At 41.3% G+C, this 21,987-nt stretch overlaps 1 protein-coding gene across 1 annotated transcript; it reads left to right on the forward strand.

Annotated features, from left to right (window-relative positions):
* Window positions 1–13,014: 13,014 nt before the first annotated feature.
* Window positions 13,015–21,295, forward strand: LOC104624321 (uncharacterized protein C17orf105-like; the record flags this gene model as incomplete). Its single annotated transcript, XM_010291657.1, has 4 exons — window positions 13,015–13,128; window positions 16,592–16,656; window positions 19,087–19,233; window positions 21,106–21,295. Coding segments are annotated over 4 exons (516 nt in total), but the record flags the coding sequence as incomplete, so codon positions are not given.
* Between the last annotated feature and the right edge of the window lie 692 nt (window positions 21,296–21,987).

Below are 21,987 nucleotides of genomic sequence, written 5' to 3' on the forward strand. Positions count from 1 at the left end.
GCAGCGGGGGGAGGGGGAAGGCTGAGTAACTCCATGGCCTGTCTCCAGTGCCGGCCTGGACCAACCGTCGGGGAGCAGCCGTTGGCCGCGGCCGCGGGGCCTGCGCGTCGTGGCGAAAGGGAGGGAAGGATGTTCAAGCCCTCGCTCCCACAGAGCCCTGAAGAAAGGGCACTTGCGATGCCCCCGTGTTGAAACCCATTCATTAGTGGGGAAGAGGAGTCCCATATGGAACGAACAAACCCGTCTGGGCGTTGGAAGCAAGCCCATCTGTCTCCGGGCTCCATCGGATCAGCAGCAAAGCTCGCTCTACCTGATTGCATGGGAAGAGCAGGGAATCCAGATTTCAGGCTTGCATGATCACAGATTAAACAGCAAGAAGCAGGACCTGTGTCAGTATTCGGCGCCAAACTTTGGGTCTATGAAGTCAGTAATTGAAATGCTCCTTCCCTAGAGGTCTGGCAAAAGTAGAGCACAAAGTTCAGTAGAGGTCTACAGATTACGTTATTTCAAAAAGTAAAAAAATCAAATTACCTTTGGTGCAGACAGTCACAGATCCCCTGGGGAGGCTTAGAACATCCCTACACAGAACAGCACAGGCGCATCAGAGTCCAGCACGTCCAAGAAGCACAACAAAAAGCCCTTTCTCAAGCCTGCAGCAAAAAAAGACAGGAAAAAAAAAGATGGGGGAAAAAAACCCACCATCAAATACTTTCCCAGTCTAGCTATAATTTCAGCAGTGAGAGAAAGGCAAACAGACTAAGGACAATCTATACGTATATTAAGAACCTAGTATTGGAAGAACCAAACTGTTAAAGGACAGCAAGAAATCAGAAGGCAAATCCTAAGTCAGTCACATGTGGTATGAAGTCTGTAGGCAAGAAGCTGCCCAGGCAAGCTAGAAGAATACCACTGGGCACCCACCATTGCTTGAATCATAGCAGGTACAACACATAATGAATTCCCTTTAGTTAAAAAAAAAAAAGTGAGATATTGAAATATGTAAGAGCCAATGAAAACATGGGAAGGAGCTACAATGGCAGTGGAAGTCAGCTTGTAGGAAAGCCAGGGGCATCTGGGTTTTCCAACACAGGTATGGACCTAATGCTGAAGGAAACTGGCAAACTCACAGCCAAAAAAGGAAGCAGTGAGTTGTCTTAAGGCACTGCCTGACTTACTGTGTTCTCCTTGCCTGCATAGCCAAGTGACATATGTAATTTGATAAAAATACTTTTATAGCACAAGACTCTGAAGGGATTTTGTAAAGCACAGCCTGCCATTTACCAAGATCCATGCCGTAATTCCTTCCTCCTCACTGCAGTATACCCAGCGTCCACTGCAATCTCATTACATTATCCTCGTTCCACCTACCATGTGTCATCTTTTCTCCATAATGCTCCCAGCTCACTGCAGTACTTCAGCTCCTCAGCCCACTGGTCCTTTGTATCCCCCATGATACCTTCAGTGCTCCCTGTCCTAATGACCTTTAGCATTTTCTTCACCATAGACCCAGTTTCACCTGTCACAATACTTCTGACTTCCCTATTTTTGTCTCACCTTCCAGCTGGACAAGTGGCAGCACAAGCAGCAGCCTGAACAGAAGATATAAGAATGCTGATCAGAGAGCTCACATTTTAAGAAGGTTATTGACTCAGATTGTTGTTGCCTCTCAGGTGCTGGATGGGCCAAACAAACAGGTTTGGAGTATGCATGTTGTACCGGTCTGTTTTAACACTCTCTACATGCTCACAGATAAAAAGCAATGTTCAACGGCTGTTACTTTTGCTCCTTCGCCACACATGCACACACCTTGAACGTATTTGCACAAAATAAATACAGGCCCACTGAGTCATCTCACTGAAGAAGAATGGCAAACAACTGCTATACACAATGCTGTATACAGGCAGAAGCAAGGACTTTCAGCCATAAGCAAGTGGATGAAGTTTAGCTACAAGCAAAGGAAAATGGATCGTATTGTCAGGATCCCTATCTGTTGACCCTAAACAAGCTCACAAATCGAGCTTCTCTCTTTAAAAACATGTTATCTTCGTATTTGTGTTGATTCAGTAACCAAAGAAACATCTTCTACACACTGACACTGGGAACTGATAAATTCTCCCCAACAGCATCAGGGAGAAACCTGCTTCCATGCTCTAAATACTATAGACATCTCAGATAAAATATTTCACTTCTCTCTGTTTTCTGTGCTTGCCTTTGGTACATAAGGACGTCAGCTGACCTCATTTCCCCATCTGAAGCTTTCCTCATCTGCAGAAAGTTGACCCCAAAATAGTCATTAAAAAAAAATCAATTTATCAATTCTCTTCCCAGTATTTGCTGCTGTAAGAGTTGCTCTTAGCAGATACTCAACAGACTGTCCTTCCCAATTTGCAGTTGTGTTCTTTTCAGACAGTCATCGTGCTTCTATCTATCTCATCTCCTTTATGTCCAGGAAACAGGATATCTACCCATAACCCAGTTCTACATTCACAAAACCAGGCTATATATAAATTCCCCACCCCTTTTTGTGCAGCCAAATTTGCAGTCAGAGCCCACCACACTTAAATCTAATTTCATCTGACCCAGCATAACTTCACCGTGTTATCTAAGGTGATGGTTGCCCCCCACATCCTAACTTCAGGTGTTGCTTGCAACCTGTGCTAGCAATGTGCTAGCACTGGTGCTCATGAGGGTGTGTGGTGTTCGATGTTTGTTGCTTAAAAAAAAAAACACAAGCAAACTGTCATGCCTCCCATTTCTATATTATGAAAAACAAGAGCCTCATGTGCCATGACATGTTGAAATTCTTTGACCAGGATCATAAGCAACCTGAGCAGAAAGCAGCCTGATCCAAACGTGTGACTGGGGCACAGTGGCATGCTGGGCAGCTTTAGGAGTGTGTGCTTATCCACAGCTACACTTCCAGGCTGTTTTTCAGGATGGCCTAGCTTTACCAAGAGCACGGCTATGTCCAGGAAGGCTGTGGCAAAACTGAAGCATAAACCCAGCCTTTCCTTTAAAACATAGTCAAGTATCACCAGCTTCTGCACTTAAGCATAAAAGAAACTACCAAGAAGCCTACAGAATCAGTTAGCAACAATCATAACAGACCAATGTTAAAAAAACCCCACTAAAACAGAAAAAAAACCCCAACTAGTAATTAAAAAAAAACTTTACAGCAAAGAAAAAAGAAAAGAAAAAAAGCTGGCACTGTCTTACACTCTTTGCTGTGGAATAAATCAAGCTTCTTCATGTGAGAATCCAGAAATTTATATTTGTGGCTCGCTGTGCTGTCCAGCTACTCTTCTGGTTTCCCACCCCAGCCCTTTTCTGCTGAAGCTTTTTGACAGCGCTTTCGTGTATCAGTGTGATAATTTATTTTCTGTTGTCTATTGTTTTCTTGACAGAAGGTTGAAAGCCTTTTTGTTTCCTCTGTAATAAATACCTGCCTCCGAATCTACATGCCATACAGTCCAACAACATAAATGAAGGCAATGTTTCAAAACGCACATGAATATGTAGTTTTAAAGATGTTAAACGCATTATAAGAAACAGCCAAAGAATGTGCATTGCTTTTTCAATATCTTCATTGTTGAAATGAAACCTCAGCAGCAGCATATCACATGTGTATGTGTGTATTACAGATAACACGTGCAGCCAACATGAGGTTTGCAGCTGCTAACAGTCTCATCAAAAAATCTAGGCAAAGTGAAATGCTGCTTTTTAAAATGTGGATGAGTCTGTTAATGACAATATCTTTTCCAACTTTCTTCATCCAAGCCATATGGGTTTATATTATCAGCTCTTCAGAGGATTCTTGGGTCTAAATTAGACTACAAAGAAGGTCATTTTCTGTGACTCATTTGTGCCAAGCAAGGAAATCATTTCCTCTCTTGATCTACATGATAGCTTTCTCTCGGGAGGAAACAGAATATAAGAAGCTTTCTAATCTCCTTTTGCATTATGCAAGAAACTAACAAAATATGAACCTACTATCCCCTGGGTAGCACAAAGCTGCTACCTGTATTTATGTGAAGGAACAACATATTTAAGACAAATCTAAGGAAATATCACTGTAACACAAAGTAAGACTATGATCTGATGACTGAGCAAGATACTGTGATTGAATTTTAGGAATACATAGATAGTTTCAACTAATAATATCTATACCAGGCCTAAAGGCAGCTACTATCCATATAGAGATGCTGCATGGTATGACTACTCTCACTAGGGTGACTCAATAAACATTTATCCCTGGCAAAGTGAGTGGAGAAGCAAAGATGTCTTTGGTAGTGCCTCTGACTTACTCCCTGAGTGAATGGTAAATTCAGCTGTTGCAGTGATACCTTTCACAGTAAGTAAAAATAGTGGTAGGTTGGTTTCTTTTGCTCCTGAAGTCATAGAACCAACCAGCTGGTCAGGAAAGGGCTGCAGTCCGTTCCCCAGTCTCCATGCATAGTGAAGTATGGCAGAAATGTACTATGTAAGTAGCAAATTAAGAATGAGCCTGTGATTACCTGTGTCTCCAAAGGCTAAGAGTTTGCATCTGATGTAGCTACAGAAGAATGAAGAAACAGTAATGACATCGTTTGTATGATTACTCTGTCAGAGAAACACTGTGGCCATTACACAAAATGAAAAAAAGAAAGGAAGAGAACGATGACAAGAAGGTCTTCATTAGCAAAACATCAGCAACAGTGACAAGAAAGCACATATTTCACAAAAATATGGAAGTGACAAAGTTTAATTGAAGGAGAAACATGGGAATGAGTGGACACCACTGAGACAGCTGTTACTGAACTCTGTGTGTGTACCAGTATATACACATATGGTGCACTCACACACTGGATAAAAATAGATCTATGCATCAGAAGCAGGAAAAGTGGGGATTGCACTGCAGTCACTACACTTAAAGAAAGCAAAGATCTCCACTGTGACCCCTGAGTACAGGAAGAAAAGCATGTCTACCTGTTGTTCTTACTACTTGCCTTTTCAAAAAATACCACGTTTTCGCTAGTTGTTGCTGGAACATTGGGCCAGGAAAAGGCCAGAAGGGGGAAAAGAAAAATGTCTTTAATTACAGGAAAAAGGGGCCAGTGAGAACTGGTTGTTAAAATAGCTGAGACAATACAACTAATTTTCATGTTGTATGTTTTTTTAATCGTTTTCTTAAAAAAAAAGAACATTTTGCTCTTTTAATTCTTGCTCATCATTTCTAAAAATCTGCCAGTCTAGTGTCCTCCTAAAATATGTAACTATGTTAAAATCCAAGTCATTTCAGCAGCCAGCAAAGAATGTTCAGGATTCTGATGAAGTTTACCAACATGAAATACCTTCTGGTTAAGCTCGCAGAAGCATTGTGTTCTGGGTCATATCTGCTTTACTTGAGTCTGTAAACTTTACTTTCCTATTAAGGAACAAATCCCTTTATCCTTCCATAAAAGATTATCATGTAATAAAACTGCATTAAGATCTTACAGGAAAAAAAACTAACAGTGATTATGTACAAGAATGAAATGGGGTGAATTTTACTGCAGTTTAGTAAGTATGCATCCATTCTAATTTCTCCCACATTAGCCTTCTGTGGAACTGCTGTTACTAAGTGAAAACAGCAAATAATCTTGAGAAAGAAAAACTGAGCAGCAATGGGACTTTCTACTTTTTTTAAAATAGTGGGTACTGCTGTTTACAATAAATAAGTGGTTATGCAAGCAGGCATATAAACACCCGTATTTCACAACTCATTGCATATTGGCAGCCATCGTCATCATTTTCATATCTTCCTTGCTTTTTTGTCAACAGTTCATCTTCAGTCTTCTCTGTTCTTTATGAGAATTAATTTGACACCCACAGGACCCCATCCTTACTCTCCACCTCCAGGCAAAGCTTCAAACCCCCTCAGTTTAGCAGTACCAATAGTATCTCTTCTGAGGGCACTGCAAGGAGAGCTCTTACCCCATCTTCTCCCTCATATCTACCCCAGGGGATTGTACAGTTCCCCAGAGGGAAGCCACTGAGATTATACTACCAAAAGCTACCCAAAAACACCCATAAAACAAACACTTCTCTGCCTCCAAGATAGGTCCCAGTTATGTGCTATGAACAAGAAATATATGACAGATGCTATAAAGTTTACACACTGACTTTGGGAAGCTTTGCATAATTCATCCACAGCCAGTGTCGTGAGTGACACAGCTATCCCACATGCAGCTATAAACCTTGAGCAGACTTTTCCATGTAGTCACGCGTTTACTATGGGTCAGTTCTGTGGTCTTCCATTTGCTCAAAAATCCCATTGAAGCCAATGCTGGTGGGTCAGCTTGCAAATGCCACCCTCTCTCTGCTTTGTGAATAGCTCCCATTGAGCCCGCTGGGATTACTCATCTGTGTGAGTAACTATAAACGAGAGCAAAAGAAGCAAAATCCGGTCCTCATTAGGGACTGCTAATCTGAAAAACACTCTCTCCCAGTCAGTAGTACCACTCAGGCACAGCAATTCTGCAGGCAAGATGCTACCTAGGAAAGGCAATGTGGTGCAATTTGGCACTATATTTTTAGCATGTAATTCTTTAAAGTATCAGCTAATTATCCAGGCATGACTGCATGGAGGAGCTCTCTCCCATCACAGTACAGGAGCAAAGATAATCTTATACCATGAAACACAATTAGCCAGATGGTTATTTGGAGGCTTTTGGAATAGAAACAATTTCTCTGATCTGGGAGATAAAAAAATCAAAGCTGAATTAAAAAAAAAATCATACCACACTTGATTCCCAAGTATTTAATTACATATTATCATGGGTAACTACTAATCGGCTCCAATTATGCAATCTTACTTTATTGCTGTTGGAAACACATTTATAGCCACTATATAATGTGTATATTTAAGTCAATATCTGAATAACAGTCTGGAAAACACATCATTTGTACCCACATTTGGTTACTAGCATGATTATCATCTGCCACCTGCTGGAAATAGCTGTGATATCTCAACTAAGTTCCACAGATGGAAGGTCTGGTCACTCATCGAACAAGCAGAACTGTCAAAGATCAAAATATGCTTCTTGTACCCAGGAGGTTCTTCCTCTTGAGCCCACAGGGCAAGTTTAATTTGCACATGGGGGTATTTACATGCATTCACAATGAAGCCATAACATGACATTGTTAAACAAACAGAAATTTAATTTGCTATTGGGAATAACATTATCTGCCTGTGTCTGACCAGAAGGCAAGGTACATAATCTGAAATTAATGCACCCAGCTAATCCCATCTCAAACTGGCACAGTGCTCTTGCCACTCTGCTGGAAAGGGCACAGTTGCAGGTCCCCCTGTGCCATCCTCACAAAGGATTTCTTCCTCTACCCCATATAGTCTAGCATTGTCTTTGAGCCTCATTTACAGAGATTGACCATTCTGGCTTTATGGTGGCAAATAAAACCCTCAAGGAGAACAAAACCTGCCTGTCCAAGACATTTGCTTTCAGTGAAGAAAAAAAAAAAAGCCAGTGAGAGGGTTTGGATGAGGCATTCCTCAGAGCACCAAAACCTTGTAACTTGCTGCCTCTGTGCCAGCAAACCAGAGTAAGTAATCCAAGTAAGCCAGAGTGTAAATCCAAAGGCAGCACTGCAAGACTCACTTTGCTCTCTCACTTGTGTGGAACAGGCTGAATGGTAGCAGGATGCACAGGTAAGACTAGCAGTTCTTGCCAGTGTGCTGGCTTACTGTGTCTGACAGGACGGTGATGGGACTAATTGGTGTAATTTTGCAGTTGCCAGGTCTCCCCAAGCCAGTGGGGAGAGACAGGTACAATTAGATTAGAGTTTAAGACTTTTTTTTTTTTCCAAAAAAAAATCATATCCACGCCCTTAAGCAGCCAACGTCTATGTGCCCAGTGGGTTTAGAAGTACAGCTCAGGGTTGACGTTTAGATAGAGCATGCATTCAGGGAAACAGTGCCTTTCTCTGGGTACCTTTCAATTATTTCTGAAGTCAAAGAAAGAGAATAAAAAATGAAGATGGGGATACAAGTGATTTTTGAAGGTTTTCCAGGTCTGAGGGATGGAGTGGAGCAACAAAGAGAAAAAGAGAATACACATCCAAGGACCCAATAAAATTATAACTAATTCCTCATTTTTTCCACAAACTTGTTTTAGCCATTCTAAAGCAATCAGATGTTTACAGCAGTTAGAAGTAATATAAGCCCTGCAAGCAATATAACAAATCTAAAACACCGAGCAACACATTAGCAAAAATTAACACTGGCAGCTGCTATCTCATGTCTGCTGCGGAGCGGAGGGGCCAGGCCTGCCCGAGGTGTGCTGGGCTGGGCTGAGGCCCGTACCTCCTGCTGCGGCGTTCAGCCTTCACACGGGGAATACTAATCACAGCCTATCCCTGTAGCACGTGTGCGCCGCCATGCACCCACCTACAAATGCACAAAATGACGTTTTCTGTTGGCGTTTGCTTTTAGATGAAAGCCTTTGCCACTTCACAGTGCTTTTCTCTGTTTTTAGGAGGTCGCTACGCTTCAGGCCCCTCCAAGTTTTCTCCCCCATGCTGCTCTTAGGAGGCCACCACCTCTCTTCCAGCAAGGTGGGCCTTGCCTGCACTGGCAAGTTGCCCTCATTCCAGCTGCAAATGTAGCTACACCGCATGCTGACAAGTAGGCTGAGATTTGTTCTTGTAAAGCCTGACAAGGGTTTGATGCAAAGACCCACAAATTAAAAAACTGCTAGACAAAGAATCAGCAACACCCCCAGCCTGCACATAGCAGAAATGTTATCATTTCTGCTGCAGCCGTTGCTGCAGTGACATTTGTATCCAGGGGGGCACATGGCTGAACACAGATGCTCCTCTTGGAGCAGATGGGACTGCCAGGCCAACTCACCCAGCCCTCTATCCCCAGGCGTGCTGGCCTCTGGCTGCAGACCAGCTTTTTAGCAGCAACAGCCTGAGCCCAGTTACCTTCTCCAGGGCCTTTCTGGGGTTACCCAGAAAGCATTCCCCTTTTTGGGCAAAGGTAGGGGACAGAGCCCTGGCCTTATCTCTGCGTACATACTCCACAGCACCCACGTCGTAAGAGCAGACTTCTTCAGAAAGCTAAGGACTACTGCACAAGCAAACTGACCTCGATGCAGAAGCTCAGTCAATCATCAACAGCCATTTCCTCTCCATGCCCTCCTCCCACGTTAAAACCACTGAGGAAAATCAACTATCAGCACTAGTCTACTTGGCATTTTTGCTGTAGATCAAGGAAATCCTGGATCTTACCAAACATTGTCCAAAAGATTTAAAATTGTGTATGTAGATATAAACATATGTATGGATAAATAAAACTCTGTATAATTATGGCAATGTTTTTCCCTTCCTCTTCCTCTCTTCCCCACCCCCTTTCCCTTCTCTCAATTTCTCAGACAATAAATGGGAAACAACCTTTTTTTTTTCCCAGCCAAAAATTAATTCCTGCTCAAAGCTTCCAGAAAGGGTCAAGTCTAAAGGAAGCATCTGGTAAATCTGCTTTTGTATTGCGGTGGGAGCCATAGCCCTCACATCCCCCTCCCTTTGCACCACTCAGCGCAGCAGGCACTTCTGCCACGCTGGGAAGGGTTTGCTCTGCTGCACACGTATGCATGAAGACACATTCTGCATGACTGCAGGCAGCCCTTAGATGGAAGCGGCTAGGTATGCTGCATGCACAGACAGAGTGGGTCCCACTCACCCCAGCAGGTTTTCCCATTGCTTTTTTTATCCCCCTGACTACAGATGGACTCTTCAGCTACTCCATGGGGTGGTTTGCTTGGGAATTATATGATAAGGGTGTGTGATTGCAGGGTCAAAGTCACAGCATTGGATCCTATCATGTAACATACTGAACTGACAAAAAAAAAAAAAAAAAAGTCTTCTCTCAGCATCTCCAAATGCCCATCCAGGGACAGGCAATGAATGAAGGGAGGCTGGGCCTAATCTTCAAATACACCCACGAGTGACTCCCATCCTGCAGTTTAGCCTGTGCACATGCTCAAAGTCAGTCAGAGTAAAACACTTCATAGAAAAAGCGAGAAATTGCCATAACTTTAAAATAACCAGCAAAGCTGTCAACAAACAACCCAGGACTTATTTTCCTCTTCAGACATACAGAAAACCTTTAAAGCTTTAGAAAATATACACTCAGCCTCTTAGGTTCTTCTACCGTATAGACAAAGTTCACAGCAAAAGCAAACGGCAGAAAAGGCACTTATCATCATGGTACCTCCAAAAATATGATCTATATTGGGTATGCAGTGGGAGAAGAAGCATCTTCTTTAACTTATTCCGTAACTGGTCTCTAGGCATAAGCAGCTGCTCTAGCTGGTAGTTCCTGAGCCAGCCCAAACCCTTCTTCTGGCAAAGACAGTGGGAAAGGGCAGCAACTCACTAACCTTGCAACATAGTTCAAGGGGGAAGTAACTCAAGATTAAAATTCCAGAAGAAATACCACCCACAGACCTTACAGCCCTATATAGCACACTCCAAAATTGCCACACTAAAAAGTAGTCTGGTATTCACCATCTTGCTTTTATGCTGCAGAAAACACAGTTCTCTCTGCTTCATGTGAAAGCGTGTGTCTTGATGTATAGTGGAAAATGCATTTTTTGCAAAAACCTTCTTACATTCATCATCTACTTGTTTCTCATCTGTTCTTCAGCAAGTACCTTTTGCTATTAAGAAATTACATGCAAGTGTTTCTGCATGTAACATGGAAATTCCCATGGCTGTTGCTTCATAAAATTGTATACAGAATAAAAGTTTCCCAAATATCTACTTTATCATACAGGTAGTATGTCCAAGTCCTCTAGTTTGTTAAGGATACTTCATGAGACTGCTTTGACTAAGCAGTGAAATGCCACTCTGAAAAATCCTCTGTTGTAGCTGTAAGTTTAGACCATGAAATTAGAAGGAGAGGTAGGACGTGCTGTTCCTGTCTTCCATCACCACCTTCTGACAGAAAGGACCTGCTGGACATGAAGACAGACAATTTTGAAACTGCAAACTGCTGAGTTTTTCTTTCCTTAGTCCAAAACAAAATCCAGCGACAACAAAAACCCACACAAAACACAGTTTAGAATGAATGCATATATGGGCCACAGTTTCTGAGGGGAGAGAGAGAACAGATAACCACAGAGGAAGTTTAAGGCCACTTCCTTTCTGTCACAAACTTCAATTCAGAAACAGCTGAGAAACTATTCAAGGTGATTTCAATTTCTTACTGGGCCACGTTTCCACCAATGTAAGAGGCTAAGTTTTCCTTATATTTTAAGGGCTTCATCAAAATCAATGAAAAGATAATGATAATGGTGCCCTTTCGATCTATCCATAACAGATCATTGCACATGCAGCATTTAAAAGACCGACACCAAGAACCCACCAAGCAAATAAGAGCCTAAGCATTTCTATTTGCTCAAGAACAAAATAGAATTGTGTTAGTGTACACAGTTAGATTTTATATATATTTGAAAAAATGCATTTCAACTCTGTACTCTATTATTTTTACTGACATTCTCCACAACTACTTGTTACATTGACAGGAAAATAACAAGAACCCAAGCAGCTGAAAAAACCCACTCTTCAATTCTTTCCATCATTTGTCTGAAAATAAGAGCATTATTTGCCTTGCAGCTCAAAATTTGTATGTATCAAGGTTTTAATTTTATGTCTGCTTCTTTTGTTTAAACACCATTTCACACCAACTATAATAAAAATCACCCTATAGCCAACCTTACTTCGCTACTGAAATGCAAAAGTTAATGAAGATACAGATTCAAGAGACCACTGGCCCTGATTCTGTGTTGGGTAGTTGTGTGAGACGTATTGCTCTTCCCCTGCACCCACATGAAACACTGTGTAAGAACAACCTGCATGAACAGCCTTGTGCTAAAATGGAATATCCCCTGGTTCATCCTCGTACAGACCCATTCTGGTTAGTGACTTCTGGTACTGTCAGACATAGGTTCCCTCCTTACTTCTCAGTGCTATTGTATAATATGCGTTATCCTACCTGTTTTAAAGACCTACTACAGCGGTAAGATGTAATTTAAGTCTTCTCCTTAGGAGCTACGGGCCTTATAGGGAAAATGCACAAGCCAAAGCAAAGCCCTGGGGCAGCCTGCCGGACACAGCTTCAGGGTGCTCCACACCACAAGGATGGAAACATCAAATGATGTTTCGCTGTGCCAACTCAAGCCCAGCTTTGGAGGAGGCCAAGCTGAGCTTAAATGAGCAGAAGCAGCTTTTCAATTTTTGGGTGGGCCTGAGAAAACATCTTTGCCCATTCATCTCCCTGCTGGATGTAGCCTATGAAGAATGAAAGACTACGTGGCCCTGCATGAGAACCAGTGGTCAGCTTGGTAAATAACTGGCTTTTGCAAGTCTGTTTGATCTTTCGGTAACTCATTAGAAATCAGATGGCATGCAGATAAAGAAAGGTGAAAAGGCTATTAAAAACCAGAACTATTTCCCTATGAACATATTTGCTGTGGCTTTTGAAAAGTGCGTACTTAATCAATGAAAAACAAAATGTTTTAAACAAGTTGTTGCAGTGCAAAAGATGACACCTCCCACTGTGGGTTTGTTCGGAGCATTACCGAGACATGCCGTTCAATTCAAGGCTCAGCAAATATAGCCTATTATACAGTTCTTGGCATATTTACGGTAGTGTGTGAAGCATTATTAATAGCTTACACCACTGTCTTTCCTTCATCAGCAGGAGGTAGGTCTGGCTAGTGAAGTATAATTGGTAATCTATTTTATATATGAATAAAATACTCTTTGGAATGCATTGCTATAACATTCAGTTCTTGTTTGCTATTCCTTAAATGTATTGTTTGAAATGCTAGCACCAGCTATTCATTCTTTTTCTGAGCAGCGATGCCATGACAACCCCCACGTGACTGGCTACAAACATACCACAAGTCTCTGGGGCTTTGCTTTAGGAAAGGCTCAGACTGGCATTACTCATACGTTTTTTTGTTGTTTTTAAAGCCCAGATTCAGAGATGTTTTATTTTGTGCAAGATGCCAGACAATTTCACCGTGTGGCAACAAATATCTTCAGCTAAAATGGGACAAAGCGAAGTATGAAGAACACAAGAAAAGGGTAGGTACAACTGTTTGATAAAGAGCAGAGGCCTTCATGAAAGAATAAGCTTACCCCAAAAGGCTACAGCATCTCTCTACTCATTCTTAATACTGCTAGGAAAACTACTGATCAGCAGTAAGGTACAAGAGATGTATTGTAAGAATATCCAGTAAATGTAGGTATAGCTTTTGTGTCCATTCAGAGTTATTATAATGATGTTCACCAAATTTAGATGTGAAAAAGATTCGTTCAGTCATCTGCTCCAAGTCAGTAATAATGCAGGACTGCTCCCTCTTGAAAATCCATAAAGAGTGAATACCATTAGTGATCATTCAACTGTATTGCTACCTTAGGAAGATTGTATCACAATATAATTAGCTTTAATATGAAGAAATAGTTCTTCATTATTTCCAGACCAGGTCTGTTTCATTAACTGTATAAAAATACCTACCTTCCTTCCTTCCTTCCTTCCTTCCTTCCTTCCTTCCTTCCTTCCTTCCTTCCCTCCCTCCCTCCCTCCCATAATTTAACTTGCAGGTGGAAAAAGTTAAAGATGAGGTAGAGAATTGAATTTGACGTATTTTTCTAACCAAATTGACAATATTGAAATAAATAAATAAATATGTTTCCTTATGTGTGAATTAACCGCAAGAGGCCTACTATTGTATATAAGCATGGCTATTTAAACAGTGGCTCTTTTAAAACAGGGAATTGATATTAGTGTAGCTAAAATACTCTCGGCATCCACTGTGCATATAGAACTCTTCATTGTTCAGCATACAGAGCACTTCATATATGCACTAAGGCATTCAGAGGCCAAGAATAGAGGTTAGATATCATCATGATATATAGTGAAGAAATGTATTTATAGAGAACAAAACATTTCCCACAACTCAACTGCTCTTGGATTAAACACAAATGTTAATTTCTGAGTGCAAGCAAAGAGAAAGAATAACTATCATGTTGGGCAAAGGATGGCTTAGCAGGTACATAATTTTGTTCCTTATTACAGGGTTCACACCTGGCTCAAGTAGTGTCTAACAAGGTCTCCAACGGTCAAAGAGAGGCTTCTTCAAAGTGCCCCTGTGGTGTCATGCTGGCGTGCTCCTAAATTCCCATGTTAGTTGCTCGGAAATTTCACCATGCCTTCTGCTGGCATGAATTCAGGCTTGCTGCAGTGAACGCCCGCTACCAGAGCAGTGGTACCTGTGGGCTGGTGTAACTGAAGGCAGCAGGGCAATTCAGCAGGTTGTCCTGAATGACACAGCCCACACGTGGCACAGGGTTTTGCTCTGCCAATGGAGACAAGGATCGCTCTAAGAAAACGTAAGGGCCTCTTCTTGGTGATGTGCAGGCTTTGCATTGAAGGAACTCACAAAAAAACCCACAAAAACCCACAACACCGTCAAAAAACAGAGCAAGAGAGAAAGGGGGAAAATAGAGAGCAAGGAAGGAAAAAAGGTAACATATAAAAAACTAAAAAAGGTACACTTCTTGGAGAAGACCACTAAAAAGACGGCAACAGTTAGGAATAAGATATAATCTTCTCCATGATGCTACGGTACAAAAAAATGCCAGCATGTTTCTATGTATGCAAGAGCAAATTCTTCCAGCCTGAATAATTTTGTTATTTTCTAATGGAAGAAAGGAACGGGGGAAAAAAAAGCAGAGTTACATGTCCTCTCTGCAACATTCTGCATAGAATTAAATATAAAATGTCTCCAAAAACACAACAGAGATTAGCATGGGCTTAAAAAATACCAGGTTTTACGTTTTACAGTTACGCATGTAAAGACAAAAAAGAAAGCAATCATAACACTTTCCAGAAAATTAATTCCACAGAAGAAATGTTGTTTCTAAACCCACCTTTTGTTGTTCAAGTTTGAAACAGTTTGTATACCTATAAATTAAAATCAGAGTATGCATAAATATCACATCTTATTCTTCACAACAGTGACTTCTACTGACTGATACAATAACATCCCTCTTTTACAAATCGCATGTGTTCTTAAAGTTATTTTTAAAATAACTTAATAGCATGATAATTTAAAGCACCTGAAGAAGCAGAGGAGCTAGCAGCAGCAGAAGCCAGAATCACTGAAACCCTCAGAGATTTACCAAGTTTAGTTCTGCTATCCAGTAAAAATCAGCTCTTTAATGTGATGGGATCTAGAAAGGATTAAGATGAGCACTCTCGTCTCCCCTTGAAATCAGGTGGAGTTGAGACCAGTCAGCCCCTTCTGGGATCCCACCTCCTCAGAGATGACTGCCACAGAAAAGTAGCTTCATATTTTCACAAGCAGCCAAACAGTTCAAGCAAATTCCAGACAAAGCTAGAAACTGCTAAACATTGTCCCAGTCTGTGCTGTAAATTATCTGTTATAAAAGCAAGGAGCCTGTCCTGGTAGTATGTACAACAGGTCAGCCACCAGGGGTTCAAGCTGGGTCCTCCGCTCATCACAAAGCTGCTACAGAAAGGGACGGGGAAAACTTCTGCTGCACTCAGGCAGTGCATGGGGCTTGCGTTGGTGCTGTGCCTGCTGCTCTTACTTGGCAGCCTCTTTTTTTTAGATAGCAAGTATTTCTCTCGTCTTTCTATATCACTGAAAAATGGTTCTAAATAGCCTGAGTCTGCCTGATACGGAACAGTTCAGGTCTGAGGTACAACAGAGGGAGAATGTTTATCACATATACTTCATGACAAAAGTCATGGTATAGTTGTTTTAACCGATTCAGTCTCACTCCCTGTAGGACCCCAGTTTGAGAGAGAGTGGTCTCCCTTCTAAATCCTGTCTCTAAATCCACTCCCCGTTACCAGTTTTTCTTCCATGGGTTTTATTCAGTCCAAGACAGCTCATAGATTATTCTTCCTCATATATTGCATGGCTATTTAGGTCAGGATGGGGATAAATATTATTGTGCCACTGAACAACAAACACCATTATAATAATTAGATGCACAATTTGCTTTTGATGATCATTCTAAAGTGCTAATACGAAAAGGCCTGGGAATACTTTCAACATAAGAAGTCCTTTTCCAGCATTGCTTACCTCTTTCTGGCAGCATCCTAAATGTGCATCCCTTTGGAAGACCTGACACAGCTTAGAAGTACCTAGGGCTTTCTTACACTAGCCTTTTTATTTCTGCTGGATGCCTAATAAAAACTGCCTGCCTTCTCTTAGACAGTCTTTCCTGTATCATAACATCAACACCACTGTAAACAGACTGTATGTATTTTTACATTTCTCCAACAAAAAGAGCACTTTGCATCTCCAGCAAACTTTAGAACAACTGCCTTTAACATTTTGATTTCCCACTACTACTCTTCTGGGCAAGTCTGGCTTTGCTGATAGAATGAATCATATGTTTAATAGTGTTACTGCTGGCTAACAAAACAGAACATGAGAATTAAAAGATTTCCCATAATGATATGCATGGGTATTTCGAACAAAAATGGACAAATATTTAATTTCTCTTGCAGATCCAGGCAGCAAAACCATTAGTGGACACAAGTGCCCCTGCAATATACAGCCACGTTCATCTGAAGTTAGGGAAGCTGAAGATATAGTATTGGTTATTTCATTGAGCACTAGCATGCTTACCTTCATGTCTCCTCTCAAAGGAAACAAAGAGACTACCGGATGGTCACAATTTCAGGGCATTTTTTTTTTTCCTTGGTGCAGTGATTGTTGCGACAGGACTATCAGGATCCATGAATAGCACACTCTCAGCCTCATTAAATAACTTATTTTATCTTTATGATTATTGATGAAATCAGAGCGCTTCAGATTAACAAGTGCTAAAGTGTTCAAAAAGCCTCCTAAAAGGTACTTCTGCACAGCCATGAAAAAAAATCACGAATAACAAGAATAGCACAATCATCAAGATACACACAGAGCAATGAACTGAATAATAGGATGTTAACATATTCAAAGCACATGAAATAACAATGGGTAGCCTTGACTGGCATTTATCCTTCAAAATCTTACTGTTCCCAAGAGGCAATTTTTTATTAAAAGATGACAGTGGAAAATAAATTGTTACCTAATTAACTCTGCTCACTAAAAGGAAACAACAAGAATTAAAAAAACCCAAACATGAGCACAGTAGAAAATACATGCAGCTAAACCCTGTCAAAGACTTAATTTCCAACACAGTGCCCCTCAGGCAATGGAAGCATAGCCCATGTAAGGATTTCAGAATTAATTTCCTTAAAATTGTTTATCATCTCACTGTGCGACATAATAATCCCCAGGCATCTTATAATCATTTCACCAGCAAAACAATTCATTTCTTCTCCATGCATAAAATCATATGCTATATTAGGATGTGGATTCAATTGCTGTTGTTAATTTTTTCCTATTACTGTAAAAATGACACTGATAAAGTACCTTTGAAAAGGAAATATTGCATAGCCCCCCTCACACAGAGGTTAACAGAAAAACCATCAACAGGAACCCACTACTCGCAGGCCTGTTCCATTGAACTACAGGTCCTGATAACTGGAAGTGAGGCTGTGGTCCTAGTCTCTTTCTCATCCTCCTTTCCAAACTGCTACAGAAAGAAAGAAAAAAAAACCCCACCTGTAATGTTGCAATCTTCTATTAACCAGTTCTTCTTTACAGCTGTTCTCCTCAAGGTTATTCAGAGCCTGATAGGATTACTTAATGCACCAGTTTTAGGTACTTTTATACTACAGTGTGACCAGTATCTGACCTGCTTTGGTTATAAACCCCAAACAAGGCAGATGTACTAGATTCCCTACAATAACCTGCTACTCTAACATTAGCTACTCAAAACTATCAGAGCAGGATGAGCAGGATTTCCTATTCGTTTTATACAGGACTTGCAATATCTCTGGAGTGCCTAGAATCAAATATGGGGGAAAAAAAAGAGGATAAAGGAGAAGAGTGAATTAGCATGCTCAAAACAAGACTATTTCTTCAGTGATTCTGTTCTGAGAGGTTTTTGAGAATAAGATGTTGAAGTCCAGCTATGAAAAGTGTGCTTGCCCTGCTTTTCTCCATCCAGCCTCTCCCTGGTTACCTCCATCTCAGCCCTGAGGGAGAAGGCATTCTTGGGACTCAGATAACCTTGAAAATAGGTTTTTCTCTTCACTTCTCCCCTATTCTTTCCCAATCCCCACAAACACACTTTTGGTCATGGATTGGTGTTCCTCAAAAAACAGTATGGTAACATTTTTTACAAATTAGACAGTGCCCCAGGATATCTAAAGGGATTCTCTCTCCTCCACTGGACTCCTTCAATTTTCATCACACTTTTGACACTGGTAACTTCAGAGACTGAGATTATGAACATCCTCCATTTTAAAATCAAATGTAAAGAGGCTTAAAATCATGCTGAGAATGAACAGAACTAGTTTATACTGTCTTATACATCTCTCTCCATTTCTTTGTTACACCCAGTTGTTGCTTCTTTTCTTACACTTGCCTGCAACCCCTCCAGGACAAAAATGGCCTGCACTGGACTTAATCCAAATCTCACTGAAGTCAATAGAAAAACTACCATTTGATCCAAAGCCCACCGAAGATAACGGAAAGATGCCCATTGACTTCAGAACAGCCTGGATAAGTCCCACCATGTGTTTGTACAGTGTCCATCACAATCCTAGATTTGACGAGAGCCTATGAAGGTTGCTAGAGAAACAAATGATAATGATGATCCTGGAAAATACATTCACAAATATTTATAGAAATTCTGCTTACACAGATTTGATAATCAAGCAGGCTGCTGCTGTGGTTGCAGGAAAGTGTTTCAGGGTCAAATTCACAGCATTGCAAAGGACTTTCTCTCATTGCATCACCATTAAAATGGTGAAATAAAGGGTTGTCTCAACACTAGCACAGAGCTTTACCTGATCAGTGACTGTTACACTCTGTGTAGAGAAGGGAACAGCAATTTTGAAGACTGTGTTAGGTATCAGTGCTGCTTGCTATGGCCTTGTAAAAACAGAAGCACTTCTTTATCCCTTCTGTACACAAAGTTGGAGGAAGACCAACTTTCCATCATCGAAAGAGACAACCGTTTGCTGCTGGAGAAGATGTCCTGCATCATGAGTACAAAAGGACAAATCGACAACAAAAATGACTATAAGGCCAAAAGGTAATATCAGCAGCACTATTTCTATGTAGTTATCAAGTTACCTTCCCAGTGACAAACATAGCTAAGGATAAACTGCTCTGTGAGGACATGTATTTTAAAAGGCAGCCTAAGGTATAATCAACACTTCAGAAAGCCATTTGCTTGCCCTGTCACATGAAATCCAATGCTGGGTCATTTTCCTCCTACCCTCTGTTGAAGAGAAGATGGCTTTAAATTAGTTTTTCAGTTTAATAACTGAGGGAATGAAAAAAAGGGAGGGAAAAAGAGAGAGAGAGAGAACACTGCCCTACTTTAAGGGAAATAAATGAAGCAAACCTAATATGTCACAGCAAAGCTGTTGCTCCTGCTAAGTGAGTCATTGCTGCTGACTTTGCCAGTTGTTCCTACAGACAGCACCGGAAAGAGGGAGATCCAAAGCTTAGAGATCAAATAAAAACTGAGCAAAAAATAGAATTTAAATTAAAAAGAAAAGTGGAGCAGGAAGCAGGCAGAAATCAAATATAATTTACTGCTCAAAGGAGACTAAGCAAAATATGTCTTGAGGATTTATCTCTAGAGAGAACCAGCTTACATATTTTTGATTCAGGAGAAAATTTACAACCTGAATAAGGCACAGAAGACCAGTCAACAGCAGGGACAAGCTTTTGAAGTGAAAAGAATGGTTTGTATAACTCAGGTGGCAGCTGTTACCACCTGTGATTCATTTACAGACAGACTACTTCGTGACAGACTGACTGCTCATCAGGTCCTAACGTGTCTCCAGACAACAAAACGCAGCTCACAGCAAATGACCTAAGTAGAACTCACTACACGTCACCATCACAAATATCCTGACATTTGCACAGTTCCTTGGGAAGACAGAAATGATTTGAAAACAGAGTTGGTCATGTCCACATCATGCAAATCCACATCATAGCACTTATGGCTTGTCCCTAGTGAGTAGTACCCAGATCAGTGCAGGTATTGACAAGCATCAGTTAACTCTGCTGCGGAAGGTGTGATCCACAAAATACGGAAGGAGAAGAGCATCCTCCCCCTTTTCATTCCCTCTCTCTCTTCCTGATTCAAGTGGCAAACTCTTGTTGTTTTCTTTGGATCAGCTCTGATTTTCATCAAAGCTCTCCATTAGCTAATTAAACTTGAGATAGCAGCAGAAAACTAACCCAACAAAAACAAATGAACCTGGATAGTTTTGCTGCCACTTTCTGCAAAGTGATGAATTCCAGGGCTAGTGCAAGGGGCGAAGAAGACCACACAGCTGGGAGCAGTGGGGAGATGAGCAGAGGAAGGAAAAGAGTAAGGCCTTCCCTTTTTTGGTGGCAGGAGACTGCTACCAGATCAGCTCATCTGCCTGGGAAATTACAGTCTAAGAACCCACAGAACATTTCCAAGGCGTTCGAGGCAGTACGCTTGTCTCCATTGTCTTCATGCTTCGCAACTTGGTACATCAGGTTTATACATAAATAAAGTTAAGTGACAGAAATTGATTGTTAAGCATCATGTTAAGCCATGCCCTTACCTACAGTACCGCACTACAGCAATTCCAAGACTGGAGGGTTGGCATTAGTCCAAAATAAAACTAGCATTTTTCCTCTTGTAAAATGTACCAAACCTCTAGACAGGCAGGGCTGTATTTGGGAGGTACTGAACAAAGACTATGCTTTTAAGAAGGACAAAAGGATTGGGCTGCAAGGGCCAGTCAATGCAGATCAAGGAGGAGCAAGTCCCTCTCCTACAGGAGGGGTATAAAACCTTAGGCAAATTTTCCCCTGGCACAAGATTGACAGATATGTCACATTCTGGGTTCCCAAGCATGGGAACACGAACAAGCCTGAAGAATTTTGATTCTGCTTATATGGTTTTCCCATCTAGTTTAAATGGAGAAAAACAAAAACAGGAGGTATGGAAAGTGAACCAGGAGAACCGCGCCATTCTGGGTAGAATTATGAAGTCCCAGCCTCAGTATCAAGTTCAGCGATGGCATGAGGATTGGCAACGAGCTGAAAAATACATGGCCAACGTTGCGAGATATCCTCGTGGGCGGTGTAAATCACAGAGCTGAAAGGTAGCCCTGAGCTTCTGTTCTTTCCTTCCCTGTTATTTCTGGATCGGAACAGCTCATAGAGCACATTTCACTGTGCTTTTGTGCTGAGGATTAACTGCACGTGGCAGCCAGCTGCACAATTAACAGCCTTTCATTTATACAGCCACTGTTATCAAATGAATCCCAGAGTGCTCTTCAAACTTTATTAGGGGATTTGTAAGTGCTGTAGTTTCTACAGTCAGACTATCCACCATGGAGAGATGGTGCTCTCAGAAATAAATTTTAAAATAATTATTAAAAAAAAAGAAGCAACGTCTTACCAGTTCCCTGACAGAAACAGCCAAACACTGCAGCAACATTTAATATGACCAAGTGGGCATATGCATTGAGGGCTCCAACACCAGCCATTCTGCACAAAGTAACCAGCTTCTTATTTCATTAGTAACAGAGGTAAAGAAAACAACAACAAAGCAGCTATATGAGGTATCAGCAAGCTTTCCCGGAGAAAGAAAATTGACCCTCTTTAACCTTTCCACAGCCAAACTCCCTGGCTTTGAGCCCACTAACTCACAAACTCCCAACCAGAGGGAAGCTGCAACACTGCCCAACAGGCAGGGCATTGGCATTAGCTCTGCTTTTATCCATCCTCCCTATGACTTTGGACTGCTGGCTCTCCATGGTCATGTGTCTTGTTTTGGGAGGTATGTCCC

The sequence above is a fragment of the Phaethon lepturus genome, unplaced genomic scaffold (assembly GCF_000687285.1).
Source record: "Phaethon lepturus isolate BGI_N335 unplaced genomic scaffold, ASM68728v1 scaffold5787, whole genome shotgun sequence".
Lineage (NCBI taxonomy): Eukaryota > Metazoa > Chordata > Aves > Phaethontiformes > Phaethontidae > Phaethon > Phaethon lepturus.